Below are 19,935 nucleotides of genomic sequence, written 5' to 3'. Positions count from 1 at the left end.
GGTTGAGATCCTAGCAAAATAGGTTGGATAGGGGCACAAATTCTTTTTAAAAACATAAAGATTAAATGCAAGACAGAACAAAACAACCCAAGGCGGACACACTCTTTCTAGATACATTTTTGTTGCATTAGGTTTCTTTCCAGTGAATATCGTTGTTCCAAAACCATGACGTTGATATCTCAAAAAAAAAAACCATGAAGTTGACGCAAACGGATATCACTACTATGTCTAATAAAAATATTGCAACATAAAAATACAGTCAAATAATAAAATGTGTGCGTTCTTAAATTGAGTGACAAAAAAATTGGGTTCAATCCCAAATTATTAGTATTTCATTCTCTTTAGACCCAACATTCAACACAAATCGATGTCGCCCCAAATAAAAATTACAGTTCAAAGCAAGTTAAATGATGAGCAGTGAACTGTTCCTGGATGAAGTGAGAGAAGGGGGAGTGGAGAAATCTAGCAGTTTTAGACCAGATTTCTGTCTTGTTCGAATGATAAATTTGATACAATAAGAGATATTGCTACAAAGTCAAAGAAAAGAACCGCAGGTTACGAGTTGAAAATTTTACTTTAAACTATTCTGGAACAGCATGAGATAAAAGAGGGTGAAGATGTCAAGACCATTTTTATTTTGAACAGTAAGATGTGAATGTCATTAATTTAGTTTAACTTTTGTTCTCGTCAGAACAGATCATATTAATGCGAGTATTAGACGTCACTGTTAGAAATGCGTGTTGAGAATAAGTATGGTTTCAAGTTAAAGGACTAAAGGAATAATGCTACTTTCTTAGAAAAGGAATAAAGGTTACGTACCTTTTGAATGCGGACGCGCTCAGACGGGAATATAGCTTTATGTTCTCGAGTGATGACGATGGACTTCACAGTGAAGTTTGTTTCGTCCTTCTCTTCATTTGGTCCTTTGGGTAGGGACAATCGTGCCAATACCGCTTTTGCATCACCAATATTGGCAACGAAAACCTTAAAATGATTTTAAATAAAAAGAGAGTGAATAAAATGTGACTCAAACAAATGGATAACCTACCTGAAATATCTTTCCATTAACTCAAGCCTAATAACACCTAAAAGCATCCAACAGAAGAGTATCTGTGGGTCGAGACATACACTAATAGAAAAACGCCTGCAAAATTGTTTAATTTAGAATAAAAATACAGATTCGTACACCGCTGAACCCTTTAACTCTAAACCCGAAATAATTAAGACTATAGTCCAAAAGATAAACATTAAACCCTAAGCCCTAAAACTTTGAACAAAATTCCAAATTCTATCTCACGAATCCTAAACCCAAGAAAATACTTTCCTTAAGAATCCAAATTTGATAAAATATTAACTGAGGGCAACTTTTCTCCAGAAAAATTAGCCCAATTTTCAAATTTTCAAGCATCATAATTAACAGCGGCTGGATAAAAATTACACTTGCAATCTGGAATTTTTTAACATTTAGTACTGGCAAGAAACTAAAATATTGATAGGTAGCTTCCAAGGCTGGATCAAGCTTTGACAGATTCAGGGTCATCAAGTGTGGGTGGGTGATACCACACCACCTGACCATCAGGAGATCTCCATACCGCTGATTCTAGGGGCACCAATGATGACGTCTGAGGCAGTAAAGCAGATGGGGCCAGACAGATCATGTTAACCAACATCTGACGAAGCAGGTGCAGATTGAGTCAGGGACTGTGCTCTCTACACAAGAAGAGATGAGCAGAGATGAAGTGGGCAATGGACATGGAAGGGTGCAGGTGCCCAGAGGTCTTGGCAGATCACAAAAGGGGTGTGCTACAGTTCTAAGGTGCGGTATACATCAGGGGAAAGTAAACCTTGAGGATGAGACAGGGGGAAACGGTGTGGTCGGTCAGAATGGTACACTGTGGACATTGGATATGAGGGAGGCCGAGAAGGATGTCGAGTGGAGACATGATCCATCAGAGAAAATACTGTGGCTGGCAGAAGCTATGGAGAAGGAGCTCGTGGAGGAGCTCCCTAGAGGTGGAGAGGACCAGGAAGCAGAGAACAATCCACTCATGAATTGGCCGAGACCCACAATGGCAGAGGCAGTGGGGCCTCAGAGGATAGAGAGGCAGGGAGGTGAGCCATCAGTTCCGCCATGAAGTGTGTCTCATGGAACATGCAAGTGACAATGTAAGAAAATTGTGAGGTGAAGGATTCAAATTTGGCGGGGCGAGGCATCTAGGAGGCTTTCTTGGTAGTGATTGCAGTTGGTTAATCTGGTAGTTAGGTGGTAGCCTGGAATTTTCCAAAGAGCACACGTGAAGAGGGCTATTTGTGGTAGCAGAAAAGTTGAAAAAGTGGTGTGATGGTTTTGAGTGGGTTTTGTCATTGGTTTGAGGTCTTGTCAATATTGAACTATGAGACACCCAATGGGAGAAGCTGATTGGAGTGGTTTCTTCATTTCACGGGCTCCCACTGATGTTTGGGGGAAACTTCAACGTGACGCTGGAGATGGAGAATAAACCTCATGGAGCTGGCGGGGGGGACCCCTGTTCAGTCACTTTTTGGCCCTTCATATTGGGAGCATGGTTGCAGGAAATGGGCCCACAGTCTGTGTGCCTACTTGGAGAAGTAGGAGTGTGCCCACCGTGCTTTGTGGCCTGGATAGGTTTCTATGCTCGATGGAGCTATTGGAGAAATTCCCTTTGGTGGACGTGCGATCACTCCTCAGACCGTCATAGGATCACTCCATGATAGTATGGTCGGTACATGAGGGACAGAAAAGGTCTATATGTTTCAAGATGGACAGATTGTGGCTGTGGAAGAAGAGGTTCAAGGAAGAGGTAGTGTCGTGGTGGTTGTCACAGTATAAGTAGCGCGCGACCATGGTGGGATTGGCCAGTAAAATTGCAGGGTTACAACACCACTTGGGGTCAGGAAACAATTTTGGGATGGGATTAACTCTAGAAGGCACAACGCTCTACCAAGAGTAAAACAGTTAGATGATCTGGATGATGCACTAAGTCTTTCAACAGACCATTCCTTCACGTTACCATAGCTTACTTACTATGGGAGATCTGGAAAGGGCGAAATTCTTCTCATTTTGAAGGGACCCCCATGCAAGCATTGTATATAATGCAACGAGTCCAGTAATGAATACCACACACCCACCATCTTATAAAACCCTCGCAAGTAGCTCAGCCCTCACATGCGATCTTCTTCGCACTAGGGGCATATCGGTGACCCCCGCCCCCATCACCATACGGCTACAGCTTGTCCATTGGCACCCACCGCCAATTGGGATCCTAAAGTTGAATGTGGATGGTGCGGCCATAGGGAACTCGGGACTAGCAGGAGGGGGTGGTATCCTTCGCGACCACACAGGGAGTATTCTCTTCGTCTTTTCATCTTTTTATGGTATCCAAATTAACACAGCAACCGAGGCTATGGCAATCCGTGATGGTTTGCTCCTTTACGAGGCGCAAAACCTTCACAATGTCATCGTAGAATCGGACTCACAGGTGTTAGTAAACATGCTCCGTGCAGGTACCTGCTCCTAGTGGCCGCTAAAGCAAGTACGGCAAAACATCATATGGTGCCGCCCCCGCTTGATTAGCATCCGACATTATTTGTGCGAGGGCAGCCAGATTGCGGATGCCCTTGCCAACCATGCGGTATGCACTCAAACCTCTTCTACGCTTTAATCCTCCTGGCAGGAACTCCCTCTGGCTGCTCGTGGTTGCCACCGCATTGAGCTCCTCGGCTTGCCGGCTCTTCTCACGCGTCGCACTCTGTATAAGGATAGACCCTGCGACTAGCATATTGCATGGAGCACTGGAGATGGGAGCGCTCACTGATGTCCTGCCATGCGCCTCAACGATGTCACCTTTTGATGGCGGGGAGAGCTCCACACACTCCATGCATCATCACTGCTGTAGGGGGACCTAGTGAGACGTCGGCACGAGCGCTCTTCTCCGAGCACCTGCCAGGTATCACTCATGTATCTTTTTCTTTTCTTGCACATGGTGTGGACGAGTACAATCTGAGTGTAATTGGGATGTTTATGCTCGCTCCACGCCTATAAAGACTGATAAACAATCTACTTCATATATAAAATCCCCTTGGGTGGCGTCCAGGGCACACCTGGATTGGTCTACGGGCACAAGCGCAGGGTTGGACGTATCCGGCACCATGTATTTTTCTAATTAAAAAAAGTCTTCCAACAGAGGAGACAAGCCAAAGGAATGTGTGCAAGGATGTGGTGGCGAATGAAGACCAGAAAATAGAGATTGATTGGAGACAACAATCATACAACTGTGTTTGAAATTGGGCAAAGCCAAAATGCATTTTCTTCATCTGGTTGTCGGTGGAAGGAGAAGATCAAATATTGACGGGGCAGGCGGAGAACCAGGAAGTGATGTGGCACATGCAGAAGGGGCTGCAGTGGCAGAACCTTTCAGGGCATTTTCTAGGCGGGTGCCCCGAAGCTTGTGGAGATAGAGCGGCAGAGGAGTAACCAGGGCTACACAGGAGCAGCATGCAGATCTGAAGAGGCCTTTCTCTGTGGATGAGGTGAGGTTAATTAGCAAAGGGGCACCAAATCCAAAACAAATTCCACATTTCTTCTTTAGTGAATTCTAGGACTTGGTCAGGACAGAGGTTATGGACAAGCATGAAAATTTTTGGAGAAGCAACTAGGGACTAGATATAATCAACCGATCTCGCTTATTTCCAGGGGTCATTAGGGTCGCCAAAAATATGGACACTTCTACATTCTTCAATTCATTGAAATCTCTCCTAAAGGTTTTCTGGTATCATATTGTGATCTTGATTACAACGTGTGACGACATTCCTTCATTTAGCATCATTCTTGGAATTTCGTATAGATCAGTGTTTGATCCCGAAATTACATTAAGGGACCGCAACTGCCATGAACATCCTGAAGGATAGTTATTGCTCAGGGCTGGATAGGGAGAGGCAGATGGTTCCAGTTCATGGGGAATCTACTTTCCGGCATGGCATCCCACAAACCTTCTCCTGAATCTGGGAAGGTTTTAGTGCCAAGCTCTGGGATGGAACTGTTTTTAGATACTAGTTGGAGGATTGGTTGGCTAGAGGTATTATATGGGAGCAGTTTCACACCTTTTTGCCCATGCATGGAGCCCTCATGTCATGATCAAGAGAGTATTGAAATGGCCCATGGAATCAAAGGGTGGTGCTCTGTCAGATCAAAGGGTGGAAGAGCTGATCGGCATGCAGTAGTTACCATTACATCTCCAAACTTTGAGCGAGGCACAAGATGGCTGAGAATGAAGAGGCACCTCCATTTTGGTACGGGATGTCTAACATGAAGATCACAGGGGGATTGCCAGAGGTCCCTACTACCACAACTACATGCTGCCTAACACGGAAGCAGAAGGTTCCATTCAAGGTGCAGATATTTGGATGTCGCTGCATAGAAGAAAATGTCTCAAGCAGAAGACTATTCCCACCTCTTCTTTGCATGTCTGTTTACCTAGGCGATATGGGCATCGTAGCAGATCCCATGGGTGGAGGCCACCTTGACAAAGACTTGTGAAGCTCAATCAAGGAAAGAGGATCCAGGAGGAAGGCAGTATGAGGAAGGCCCCTTGCGGCGCTGTGGGTAATATGGCTGCATGTAGTGAGGCGACTCTTTAAAGGGGAGGACAACCTTGACGAATAATGCTCTCATGAGGCAGAAAATTTTGTTGCATAATGGTTTAGAAGGGAGTGAAAGGGGGGATCCTGGCCATCATATGAAATAATCATTCATCTATTTTCAATAGCACCAGGTTGATCACCATTCTCGGTGATCTTCCCCAATAATTTTCTTTAAAGAACTTCAAAATAATAAATACTAGTGATACATAGAGAGTGATACCCTTATCTGGAGAATGATCTCAAATAGAGCAGTTTAAGTCAACAGTTTGAAAATTTCCCAGAAATAGTAATCTTTAACATTGAAGAATTCACAAGGAGAGAGAAGCTAGAGAAGAAGAGTAACGGAAGACTGATAGAAGAGCAAGCACTAGCTGGATCAGCCTAGTCTCCCTCTGGATTGGGAAATCTCCTGATCTCCAGTCCCCCATGAATGCAGCAACTGACTCCAAGAAAAGCCTTCTTCATTGACAGTATATTTCCCCTTTATTTATAGGCAGATGCTCTGGCAAATCAGCTCTTTTCTTCACATGCTGTTTGAGTCAACATAGATATGTCAAGCATGCATCCTCCCTTCTCATTCTCAGCTTAGTTTCATATTCATAGCATCTGCAAAAAAATTTAAATTGGAATAGCAGTGCAAATTCCTACACATACGCAGACAATGTTCCACAGGAATCCACTTAACATTTAATGAAATGATTGACGATGGGAAATTTTCACCATTTGAAAATGCCACCAAAATAAAAATATCCAAAATTCAAAAATGATGGCGGAATGGTAGAAAATTACAATTGGGGTCTGGCATCATTAACTCTTTTACTGGGGAAAATTATAAATTGACTTCCTCAAACAGTAAAGCTGCCTTACTCTGTTGGAGAGGTGGACACCGATGGCAACTACAAGGATATAATTGACTCTATCTCACTCACTCTGCTGAATAGCAGTATAAAGCAGGGTCTTGTGGACCAAACTAGTATCGCACAACATAGTCGACTCTTTCTCTCTTTCTTTCATGGACTAATTTCCTCTCCATTTGTAAACAGAATTGGGCCATAGGTGAACATGCTCATAACCAAATCCTATTATTCCTTCTGCTATTTCTTTCTTGGTCTGGCTCTGCATATGACTTGCTCATAATTCCAGTGGGGGAGTGTTGGGATGGCACATGGAACCCGAGGTTCGTGAGCGCCCTATCAAACAGAAGAGCGGCGGACCTGTTGGAGATGCAACAAGCTTTGAACCAGCTTTGCCCCAGTTACGACAAAAAAGATGGGTGGGATTGGACCAATGCCCCTTTTACAGTGAGGAAAGCCTACGAGGAGATGCGCCAGGGAAACACAGAAAATTTAGAGACTGTCCGGGCATGCCGGATGATATGGCGCCTAAAGATCCCTTTGAAAGTGAAGATCTTCAGGTGGCTCCTACTCCGCAGTAGACTGGCAACCCGAGTTTTCCAGAGGAAAATGTACCCTGACGCACTGACGGAATGTGTACTGTGCACAGGAGGAGACGAGGACTGTAACCATCTATTTTTTGGATGCCCTTTTGCTCGAACGTTGTGGGTCACACGAACTCAGGCGGTGGTGACCACGACATCAGAAGAAGCCTTCTGGGACTCCATGCCGAGACGTGGAACCAGACAAAATGAAGAAGGGGGCAGAGCATTGACAGTGCTCTGGGGAATTTGGCGCCACAGGAACGAAGTGGTATTTCGAGGTGGAACAGCCTCCACGGACGGGCTAATCCACGAGGTGGAGGGACTAATGGCGGCATAGTTCCCCAGAGCCGGGATTGAGGACGAGGATGAATACCCATGTAAATGAGCCTTAGGGCTTGAGTCATGTATTCGCTGGGTGGTTACCGATCTTTTCGGGTGACCGTCTTTTAGCATTAAAAAAACAAAAAAAAATAATTCCAGCCTTTGTAAGGGGCATTTATACCGGTCCTTAGTACCTACATAGAGGTTTTCTTTCTAAACCCTAGACATGTCTGACGGTGGCTAGAGGCTCACTGCTGGTGCAGCGGCTGACAATTACATTTTCAAGAGTACTCCTCAAATTAAATCCATGGCCCCTAGTTATCGAAAGGGGAAGGGAGGTAGGAAGAGTAATACACTCACCATTTGTCCTAAAACCCACACGCATACTGCAGTTGCCCCATCATGCCAGCCACCTGAAATAGTCATCAGCTTCACATAAAGTCCAACAGAAGATAGGGAATCATTTCTTAAAAAAAAAGGAAGATCAGGAATCATCTACAATCAGCGACATGTTTGATATCAAGTTTCATGTAGTACTGTGATAGATGCCTCATTCAATGTCTATTGACAATCAAGAAAAAGAGAGAAAGAAGTAGATGAGAAGCTAGAATGGCATATGCCTCAAGAATTACTTCATGTGGAAACTCCTGGTCTCACAATAGCTGAATACAGCTAACTCATGCCAAGAAGAAACCTCAAACGATCATTCCACTTGTGTTTGCGGTAAACTTTTAGCATTCATAACCTTCTTTCTGGTGAAGCCTGATGTTTATGAAACTTTCAGTCCCTTAAGGATCTGTTTAGGCCTTCTTTGATGAGTCCATGTCAGGACTCTATCAATAACTTCCCCATTCCTGACAGCTTGTCCTCAAGCTGTAGAAGACAATTTTCTAGATTCACTAATAAACCGAGTTTTGTTTTCGAGTTCCGGAGTTCTGGAGTTTGCTATCCAACGAGAAGCAGTCCGGAAAAGCAGCTCTCCAATCGGGAAGGCAGTCCAACCTGTTCCGGAGTTCTGGCGATGTGAATGAGTCGAATTACTTATCCCTCGGTTTATTAGTGAACTATCTCTCCAGGGACTGTGAAAGAAGTTCCACTAGAAATATTCTTGTTATTGCTTCGACTCATATTCCCCAAAAAGTGGATCCCGCTCTAATAGCTCCGAATAAATCAAATACATGCATTAAGATACGAAGGCTTCTTATTCCACAACAACGAAAGCACTTTTTCATTCTTTCATATTCTAGGGGATTTCACTTGGAAAAGAAAATGTTCCATACTGAAACTGCTGCTGGACTTAGGGCTGGGGCTTGGGTGAACCAAGGGCTCGACTTGTGCTGGACCATGGTCTCGGCCACAGTTGGGCCCCAGATTGGACTGCCCGGGTGACGGATTACAATTATTGTCAGCCAAAAAACTATGTTTTACTTTTTATTCTATTTCCTTTTTTGTAATATGCCCTTTATCAGCTTAATGGGCCTGTTATTATAAGCACATGTTAATGTACATCTAAACCTGGTATATACGCTGGGGTATCCCATGCAAATAGGAGGTTGTTTTTTCTTGTCCTCTTGTCCTCTCCCTCACTCTCATAGGGCTTCGTCGAAGATCTTACCATCAGATATAGGCAAAGTCCTGTTGACATTTTGAACATGGTATTAGAGTGCCATGCCATATAACATTTCTTCGAAGCATATGTGTTTGGTGAAGATGTGTTCGGATAGTGTGGACATTGTCATAGAAGTCAAAGTCGTTACGGTGGTGACATCATGGTCAACGTGGCCAAGTAAATTTGTGGCAAATGTTCTCTGCTGTATAAGGCATCCCTCCACTGAGGTGGCACTCGTAACACACAACCTTCAACAGCAGCGTGTTGGTTGCTGATGGTTTGTTACCTGAGTTGGTTGAGGTTGCCACTGTTCGCTTACGCGCTGAAGAGGAAGCGGAAGCAGCAGTTGACAGTCACATGATACCATGTGTTAGTCATCCAAGACTGTTTGGCTCGTACAACTTATATCCGTGACCTTACTAAGTCCGAGCAATTGAAGGTGGCAATGCAGACGTCCAAGGCCAGGAATCCACATTACTCAGCAGAAGCAAGGGCTGTACTCTATATAACACTGGGATTCCTGAAGCCATGAAATATACCGGGCTCAACTTACAACATCAGAGGAAGTTTGTGGAAAGGGTTCTTGAAGGAAGAAGGCTGGGTCATCACTTGATTGAAGAGGTGAAGCCATCTAATCAACATTATACAATCTGGAAGGCAGAGGTTGCTACTGTCAAAACCTGGCTTCTCAGCAGTATGCAAGGAGACTTAATTCTTAAATTTCTCCTGATTATTACTGCAAAAAAGATCTGGGATAGAATCCATAAAAGCTGCTTGAAGATGAACAATGATTGACGAATTTATGAGGTAGTTTCCGAGGCAACATTTCCTCAAAAGGTGAAAATATGGTCCAGGCATATTTATGTGAACTTCAGAGCCTATGAGATGAGACGGATCATTATAGACCCATTGCTGAGACAGACTGTCTGCGCCGACATTACTTTAAGAAAGATTGAATGTATAAGTTCTTTATGTTAATTAATGTGGAGTATGACTTATTGCAAAGTCAAAGAGAGTTTGAAATTTGGAACAAGTTATACAGCTTCTACTTTAAGAAGAGAACAGTACACAGTACCCATCCAGTGTATCAACTGGCGAGACCGGTACAAGACTATAACAACTATCCAGGACAAACCCTCAAAGCCTCAAGGAAAGCAAAATGCATAACTATAAACATCAAAAAAGGAGATCTGCATGGCAGGCCAGAGAGCCAAGTATATGTTCTTACTACAAGCGGAAGGGACTATTTCTCTTTTGAATATTTCAGCAACAGTCTTGGTAGAGAATTCCTGTTCCAGGGAAATGTAATGAGCGTACTTACTGAGTCGATCAACAATAACCATAATTGTGTCGAACCCATTGGATATTGATAGAACTTCTACAATCCATTGTAATATCCTCCCAGACTTGATTTAGGATAGCCAAAGGCTGTAATAATCCTGCTGATGCCAATGTGAATGTCTTCTGTGTCTGAAAAACGTGACACTGGCTCACATACAGCTTAATAGTTTTCCTCCTGTCCAGAACAGTTGTTGGCTGATTTGTTTGAAGGTGCGGTGGAACCCCCATGGCCTCCTGCTCTGGAATCATGGAATTATCGTAAGATTCTAGGGATGAGTGAAGAAGATGCAGGGAGTCCGATCCTTGTCTTGTAGCAGAGTAGACCTTGTAGGATAGAATATTTTGGGAAAGCTATGGGATCATCATGGATAGCTCTCTTGATAGATGATAGTTTGGAATCTTTTTGAAACTCTTGATCAATTACTGGTTTATCTAGCCAGTGGAGAGTCGTGATTGACCAGCAATATGTGTCTTCTGTTTCTGTGCTTGCTCTTGATAAGTTGTCTGCCAGGATATTCTTCTTCCCAGACTTGTACGGATTTCAAAATCAAACCCCAGCAATTTTGCCAACCACTTGTGATAACGCAGAAGGATTTTGTTTTGACCAGAAAGAAATTTCAGACTAAATTGATCTGTTTGAATCGAAAAACTTATGGAACATTAGATAGTGCTTCCACCTTTGAACTGGCCAAACACTGCGACGAGCTCCCTCTCATATGCTGATTTCAGTTGTGCCCATGCTAGTAATGGTCAGCTAAAAAAGGCAACTGTTTGTGATTCCTGAATAAGTACTGCGCCCACTGCGTGGTTGGATGCATCAGCTTCTACGGTGAATGGTATCGTAAAGTTGGGCCATCTGAGTACAGGTGCAAAAGACAATGCTTATTTGAGTGCTGTAAAGACTCGTTCCGCATCTTCAGACTGATGAAATGATTTTTCCTTCAATAAATTTTTCAACGGCTGGGCAATTGATGCATAATTTCATACAAACCAGCACTAATAACCTGCTATCCCCACACACCTTCGTAGCTCTACTAGATCTGAAAGTAACTCAAGACAGGCGTACTGCGCTCTATAGTGACTGCAAGTCCACTATTGACATTGCTTATAACCCAGTCCCACATGATACGAGCAAACATGTGGAAATTGACAGACACTTCATCCGAGAGATGATTGATTCTAGAGCGATTCAGATTGAAGTACATTCTGTTAGCTCAACCGGTTGCAAACATACAAACCAAGCACATTCCAGGCAGGCTTATTTCAACAGCTCTATTTCAAGCTAGGAATGAAGATATCTACCATTCCAGCTTGAGCGGGAGAGTCAGCTGAAACACTTCTATTTTTTATTCTATTTCCTTTTTGGTCATATATCCTTTATCATCTTAATGGGCCTGCTACTATTAGCCCATGTTGATAAACATCTTAATCTGATATATAAGCCAGGGTATCCTGAGTGAGTAGAAGGAGGTTGTTTCTCATCCTTTTGTCCTCTCCCTCACTCTCCTATGGTTTCCTCGAGATATCTCTTTTTTCCTTTGTGAAAGATTAATTTAGGCGGTCGCCTGACAAAGCCGCAACCACCCAAAGGTACACATGAAGAGCCTTAAAACTCTATTCAAACTTGGTCGACCCCCCCCTATCTTTAGTACACCTCACGGGAACCATGACACCAGGAGGCCCTTGACTTCGTGGGCGAGCCCGTCCATCGAAACCTTGCACCCCCTTAATACCGCCTCATTGCGGTGTAGCCATATTGCCCAGAGCACTGTCATCGCTCGGCCATCCTCTTCCTTCTTCCAAGGGCCGCCTCTCCATATGAACTCCCAGAAGACTTCCGATGTCGCATTCATCACCCGCTGCGCTTGGGTGGCCCAAATCGAGCAGGTGAAGGGGCACTTGAAGAATAAATGATTGCAGATTATTAGCCTCCTATGCATAATGTGCATGCCACCGATGTATCTGGATACATCCTTTCGCGGAAGACGTGTCACCAGTCTTGGGCAGTAAGAGCCATCTAAAAATCTTAACCTTGGGTGGAACCCTTAGGCCTCAAATGCCCTGACATGCATGGGTAGTTGGTTGGTCCTGTTTTTCCTAATGGATCCTTGCGTAGGGCATTTGAACTGAAAAGGATGAGCTGGTCCAAACTCATCCGTCATGTTCTCCGGGTCTTGGCCTGCATTGATTCAAGGCTTGCATGGCCAAGAATTCCGCCACCTCCAGTCTGACAGGGCGCTGTTTATCCTCGGATTCCATGTGTTGTCCCAGCACTCTCCCATTGTGGCATCGCATCGGGCAAGTGCAACCAACTGAGATATCAACCGTTAAAAATAGGACAAATCCTGCCATCATTATGACAAACAGTTCAAAACCTGAGATTTCTAGAGGGCCACAGAAAAGATTGAGGTAAAAAGTGGAATAACTAAGAAAGAAATACATTCAATCAATTAGAAGACTTCTGATTATATATTAAAGAACTTAAGCACTGCCTCCCCATGCAGTGTTAGGAAGCGATACTCTGAAGTGAGTTTTCAGGAAAGATTGAAATGAAGAGTAATGACTACCAAAAGAATGGTTCCAATCGAACTGGCAGTCAAAAAATTATAAGTAAATGAATCAAGAAGAGAACTGCGATAATGTCTAGCATTGTGATCACCATCTGAACTTTCTTGAATAAGACATTTGTCTGTCTTTCGAAATCCTGAAAATCATCACACACAATTAGGATATTGTGAATTAACGTTACATCATGAGTGACAGAAAATCAGAAACTTAAGTCGGAGTGGTAGTTCAATCTCTACACTAAGTTGGAAACTTATGAATTTCCCCCTGTTCTATGGTGTCGTTTTTAATGTTTTCTATGAATAAAGAGAATGATCCTGTAACGCGTTAAGGTTTAACTACAATATAAACAAAATTTGTGTCTGCTATAGCATTTTGACAACACAGTTGGCTAAAAAAACCGAGAGACACCACGTTTCTCACAATCGAGATAAATAAAAGAATATCATCAAGAATTTCACTGTCTAAGATTATAGACTTGGAGATATGGCAGAACTGAAGCTAGTGATGAACTTATAGGTAAATAAATAACTAAACAGGAATAAAAAGTATTAAGTCATTTACACAAATGGGAGAAACAAAATCTCACTTTTATACTAAAAGCTCAACGCATTTTTGACCAAATTTTTGTTCTCAACAAAACAAGAATCATCAAAACATTGTTGACAAACACTAATTTTGCAGGCAGATTTATACACAATGCTTCTTTTCCAAGAACTACCAAGAAGGAAAAGAAGACTCGACCAATGAGAAGACCTGTGAAGGTATAAATAAATCTCAGGCAAGATGGAGGGCATCGAATACGTTTTCTTCAAGAATCAGTTGCAGGCAGCAACTGGAGGCTAGAGAGCAGGAGCAGGCCTGCGACCCTGAAGGAGGGAAGCTCGACCGTCGATATCCCCGATCTATCCACTCTCTCTCCCTACCTCTTCCTATCTCTCCATACGGTACAAGTTGTCCCCTCTCTCCTTCATCCACCACACCTGGATATTTGGCATTTTTCAAATTTTTCTATATGGAGCGAGATTGATATCCAAGATTGACACCATATATGTACAGATAAATAGCTTTTTAGTTCAAAGAAAACTTACCTTCAAGGATGGCTTTCTTTGCGGCTTTAACATCCATCTGCATTAGAATTTTTCTCCATGTCAGACAGAATAAGAGCATATCAATGGGTTATGATTGCTGATAAAGTTGATATTTGATGTTTACAAAACAAATATCAAAATATAGTGTAAATAAATGGTCAACAGTGCCAGAGCCAAGGAGAGAGAAAGTTTATAATCCCCATTAAACAGATTTTAATCCTATCACCATTATCTTTTAATTTAATGTATTGCAATTAGAATTACTATGGCATCTATTAAGGAGGGCGCAAGTGCCTAAGACTAGGGCACAACAAACAGTAAAACTGCCCCCCTCCTTGACAGACAATGGTCGGCAAAATGAACATGCTTTCAAGAAGAAATATCACAGAGAACGGCTATTCATACCACTGAACAGCTTTCAGAATGTGAACCATCAATTTTTGAGCAAATTGTAGCGGGATGGTCTCGGATGCTTCGATAACAAGGATAAATATTTGAAACATCAAACTTCATAAATTTAGTCCTAACTATCCTTAAAAGAAGTTTATTAGCGGATCTTCGATGACTCCAAAGGACAACTATAGTGGACAATGTTAATTGAGTTCTCATCCATGGGTTCGGCCCATTGGGACACAGTTTTATGCAGTAAACGTTAGATTAATTGTTAGTTCTCATTTGCCCCAATAGCCCCTTGTACATATTATTGAGACCTTAAAGGGGATTCCAGACTGCGAGCTACCCAGGGGGCATTCCACTACCACAATATGCGGACAACACAATGCTCTTCATGGAAGGATCGGCTACAGAAGCTCATACCCTTTCTTCATTGTTAGACTTACTTGCTGACTTCTCGGGGCTACGTCTCATCCGAGCCAAGTCAGCATTTGTGGGCTCCGTACTTTCTTTAGAGAAGAAGTTACAATGCGCTAACGCGCTAAGCACACCTCGTGGTTCACTACCAATGAGCTATCTGAGTCTTCCACTGACAGGAAGACCCAGTGATCAATAAGGTGGAGAGGAGGTTGGAGGGCTGGCACAACAAAGTACTATTAAAAGGTGGTCGCTTGGTGCTTTTGAGATCGGTGCTTTCAGCAATCCCAGTATTCTACTTATCGGTATTTAAAATACCACTAGTCGTGGCAGCCAGTGATCAATAAGGCGGAGAGGAGGTTGGAGGGCTGGCACAACAAAGTACTATCAAAAGGGGGTCGCTTGGTGCTTTTGAGATCAGTGTTTTGCCACGACTAGTGGTATTTAAAATACCACTAGTCGTGGCAAAACAACTAGAGGGTCTGATAAGGCAGCTTTTTTGGGGAGGAAATGGAGAGGAGCGTAGAAGGGCACTTTTGATCGTGTGGGATGTGGTTTGCAGGCCCGTGAAGCAAGGAGGGCAAGGGATTCTCCACCTGGACTCCATGAACTTGGCATTGTAGACCAAATGGGTGGAAAGGATTGTGACATCAGCGTACGGTTTAGTCTTCAATTTCCTAAGGGAAATATATGGCTCGGAGACTGATTGGGAAAGGAGTTGGGCAAGAATTCGGGAGGATTCCCCTTTCTGGAGCAGCCTGCATCAAACCATACCTCACATCCGCGAGTTCTTTGACCCCCAATTTGGGGGAGAGGGAAGGTTTTTGATTCTGGACCAATAACTGGTCTAATCAAGGCACCCCGAAGATGAAGTTTCCAAGACTATTTGCTCAAGCAAGGAATCCTAATGCCGCAGTCAGTTAATGTTGGGACGGGGCTTGGGTCCCTATCTTGACCAGGCATTATCAGACCCACGGTTCGAGGAGCTGCTGGGGTTGCAAGAGACCCTTCTACATCTCAGCCTGTCAACAGATTTCTGAGATGGTTGGGTATGGCGGGGGCTGTCCTTCTCGGTGAAAGAAGCATATCTGAGGATCTGTGGGCAAGCGAGGGAGGACTCGACAACCAATCATGCATGCCACATATTGATGAAACAAAAGATTTCCCTCAAAAAGAGACTCTTTAGCTGGCTGATGAGACGACGAAGAGTGGTCACACGGGCCTATCACCAGAGGTGCCTCTGACGGTCCGTTGACTGTCCTTTGTGCCCCAAGGGCAAGGAAGACTGCTCCCACCTATTCTTCACGTTTCATTTTGCCCAGGGAGTATGTGCATCGCAACAGATTCCAGGGTTGAATGTCTCCGACGAGGCATTTTGGGCCTCAGTCACGAGTGGTAGATACAGGAGCAGGCTGGAATGGGGGTGACTACTCGTGGTGCTATGGGCTTTATGGCTGCACTGAAACGAGGTGGTGTTCAAGGGAAGGATGCCTTCAGTAGAGAACGCCATTCACAACGTTGGGACCAGTGTCTTTTTGGGTTGTAGGGGGATAAAAAGTAGACCATTTTGGTCATGTTTGTATATGGTGTGTACATAATCTCTTTAATTCAATAGTAGCATGTGGGCCACCGTTTTCGGGTGGTCTGCCCTATTTTCTTTATAAAAAAAAAAGAGTTGTAAGAGTGTATTTTTCTACTCTATAATGAGTTCTTCCCTTAACGCCTCCCTCTCTACTCTTCTTCCATTCTCTCTGGAGAATGTGTTCGTGACATGGTATCCGAGCTCTAGAAGGATTAAAGCTGAGGAAGAAGGCATACCTACTACAAGCTGAACTCAATCTCCAGCTTGAGGACTCCTTACTGACTCCACGTGTTCAACGAGGGAGACAGAAACACCCGTCACTACAACCTAGTGTGCCAAGGTTGATCTTCCAATTGACCGGAAGACAGACCTCACTGACGCTTCACAACACTCCAGGGATGCTCTCCTGACTGACTAGGAGGCAGCGCATAAATCTCAGTTCTATTCACCTCCAGGAGATCATTCTAGCTCCTTGGGTGATCGTTCTGCTTGTGGTTTTTGATTGCCAGCCATCTGGTTTTTCTGCCATTTCGTTCTGCTTTATCTTGCATCTATCTTATAGTTAAAGAAGAAATGGCTGCTTCTTCCATTTTTGTGGGAGAAAAATGGTATACACAGTGACCCAAAACTGCACCAAGAAACCTGTTCACTGGTCACAACCTGTACCAGTGGACAAAATGCATATATAAAACACTTAGAGCTCGAGGTCAGCTTCTTTATTTGCCTGAAGATCCACCTTCAGATGCCATTTCTAGGTACCTTAAGTGGAGGTTCGAAGAAGATGTAGTCTTCACATAGATCCGAGACTCCACGTTGCCAGAGATCAGTGACGCTTACTCATACCACGACAATGTCGAAGAAATCTGGGACATCATTTGACAATGTTTTTCCATTAGAGAGGACTAATAAATCTATGACACTTCCAAAAAAGCCGTACTGCTTTAGAATATGCTAACGAACTCCAATCTCTGTGGAAGGAAATTGATATCTTCTTACAAGATAAAAAGAAGATAGGGTACCTACTGCCAACTCTATATGTTGCCAGTACTTCTTACAAGATAGGGTCTATTGGTATCTAAAAGGACTTTGTCCAGAATTTGAATCTGTACAGGCCCAGTTGTTCAATAGAGAACTGTCAAACAGGTCAAAAAGGAGGAAGGTAGACTAGGATTAGTACTGATCGTAATACTGCTACAACACCAATTCAAAGTTCAGACTGTAGCGTTATGCCCTCTCCAAATTCTACCAGAACACCCTAATGGTTGTAACCTCACTTCATCACAAGTTAATCATAATCATAATCAAGTGCAACCAACCAAAGGGACCAGATGAAAAAAATAATCTATGGTGTAGCAATTGTCCCTGAGATTATCAGACTAAAGATACGGATTGAAACTTTATGGAATACTGGCCTGGGCAGATAAAATCGTAGGCAAGAGTAACAGCGCGGTAAAAATGGCAGCTGATGAGGTGGGTGCTGAGCTGTCTACCGATCACATAAGTGTTATTGGATGAGTGTTATTGGATGAATACAGAATGAATTTCAGCAGCTCCAGAGCAAGCTCAAAGCTATGTCTCTCTGGCTTCCTCAGGTAAACCACTATGTCTCTGCACCATAAGCAATTTATCTTACAAATCTTATACTTGGATCATAGGTAGTACATACCTTAATCCGTATGGGACTCTTGATTTTATATATGTTCAAAGAATAGCTCAAAACAGATCATATAAACAGACTTTGATGGGGTTAATACCTTCATGTGTGACAATGTCAAGGGCCTGAAGCATGTGCTTGCTAAAATCAAGGATGGACTATACTACTCAGGATCTTCCAATTAGGGCAATCCATGCTTGGCGCCATTTGCAGGGGAAGCCATGGTATCCAGGTCTACATCATTGCTAAAAAAGGGGGACAAAGTATGGCAGCTTCATCAACAATTAGGACATCAAGCATGGTTTTTGATTTGTTTCCGCACCATTCAGTGATTTACATGGTTTTTGATTGGTTCCCCATCCTTACCAATGATGATAGCTGTTTTACTTGGATCCACTCAATAAAGCATAAATTAGATGTCTGTACTATCATCAAGGACTCTGTGACTATGATTCACAAGCAATATTTTACAGTGATTAAGCGCTTCCGAACTGATAATGGCAGAGAATTTATGAATGTTCGAAAATCCTACTTCATTTAAGTCTCACGGTATCAGAAATGAATCTTCATGCTCCCATACACCTCAGCAAAATGGAAGAGCAGAAAGAAAGTAGGACACATTTTGGAGAAAAATCGGGCTCTAATAATTCTAATTATTCAAAGTCATAGTTCAAATGTACTCTGGGGAGAGGCTACATACTAAATAAGTTGCCTTCCCACTAGTATCCTGAAAGGTAGAACACCTCAGGAGGTGGTCACACAAGCCTACCCAAACACTAAATTACATTGTGTCATGGAACTCAGAGTGTTTGGATGTGAATGCTATGTACACCTACAAGCTCTTCAAACCAATAAATTGTCTCCACGAGCAATGAAAGTTGTCCCTGCAGGTAGTGCTGCGGTGCCGAGCACGGCGGCGCTGCTGTAGTCTAAATCAGTAGAGGTGTCAGTGCAGGTGCTGGTGGCGTGTAGAGCGTCAAGGCTGGGCGCCAAGCACAGGGGTGCTGTGGGTGGACATCGGGGTGTGTGGTACGACTGATTGGCAGATGCGCCGAGGACCATAACGCCCACCTAGGGCCACGCTTGTAGCGGCGATGCCTGCAGGCGCTCACGGCACTGGGCCACCAGTACCCAACAGCGCGAGCTGCGCCCTTTCTTGTTACTTTTGTATTGGCTGTGGGCCTCCCTTTTTGTATTGGCCTCGGCTGCTGATGTAATTATGCTAATTATAATACAATGTCCTGATTTTATGCAAATGGCCTAGCCCTACCCCCTCTCCTTAACCTCCATGTAATTTTAAGCTGTCCAAAGAGACTTCTACCGCAAAAGTGAAGGCGGCTCAACGTTCCTGCTGAAGCATTGAGGCTGTCATTCGTTCGATCTGAGCATTGTTCTTAGCTCGAGATTTGACCATGTGACACCCACCTACACAGTGCAAGATGATCTCCAAAGATGTTACATTTGATTTAGAGTAAATTATACTCCTCGCCTGCCTACTTGCAGAACACTAGCTCATCTACACATCAAAACTTGTCATTACACTTGCCTGCACCTTCTATACACCTTCAGGATTCCAACAAAATGGTTGCACCATACGTACCAGAACCTGTTCCAGACAACAGTCCTCGAGGTACTCCCGACTATTCCACCAATGGAACCAAGTGTCGCCTTAGACCACCATTCTCAAAGTACTTCATCAAGACTGATCTTCGAGCTCCCCCTGTTGTGCAAACCACTGTAGTCTAGCATACGGATTATATTCTAATGGTTTCTAATGACATTCCATCTGATTTGGTAGGAGATATGGCTGTGAGGATATCCAAGACTCCATTCCCCTTAATTAAGGTATTGACTTTTGCACGAGTT

The 19,935-nt window shown here is 43.5% G+C and overlaps 1 protein-coding gene across 2 annotated transcripts in view; it reads right to left on the bottom strand.

Annotated features, from left to right (window-relative positions):
• Positions 1-19,935, bottom strand: part of LOC144702926 (Protein phosphatase 2C family protein) — a 39,721-nt gene that overhangs the window by 4,781 nt on the left and 15,005 nt on the right. Inside the window, exons 4-7 of one of the 2 annotated variants that reach the window (XM_078574952.1) lie at positions 14,024-14,060; positions 13,027-13,071; positions 7,778-7,830; positions 820-984 (exon numbers count right to left, since the gene is read on the bottom strand). In XM_078574952.1, coding sequence (XP_078431078.1) covers positions 820-984; positions 7,778-7,830; positions 13,027-13,071; positions 14,024-14,060 — 300 coding nt within the window. The remainder of the gene's footprint in view (positions 1-819; positions 985-7,777; positions 7,831-13,026; positions 13,072-14,023; positions 14,061-19,935) is intronic. The other variant, XM_078574953.1, reaches the window with a different exon arrangement.

Source organism: Wolffia australiana, chromosome 5, assembly GCF_029677425.1.
Source record: "Wolffia australiana isolate 7733 chromosome 5, ASM2967742v1".
Classification (NCBI taxonomy): Eukaryota; Viridiplantae; Streptophyta; class Magnoliopsida; order Alismatales; family Araceae; genus Wolffia; species Wolffia australiana.
This window is presented reverse-complemented; position numbering and strand designations above follow the sequence as displayed.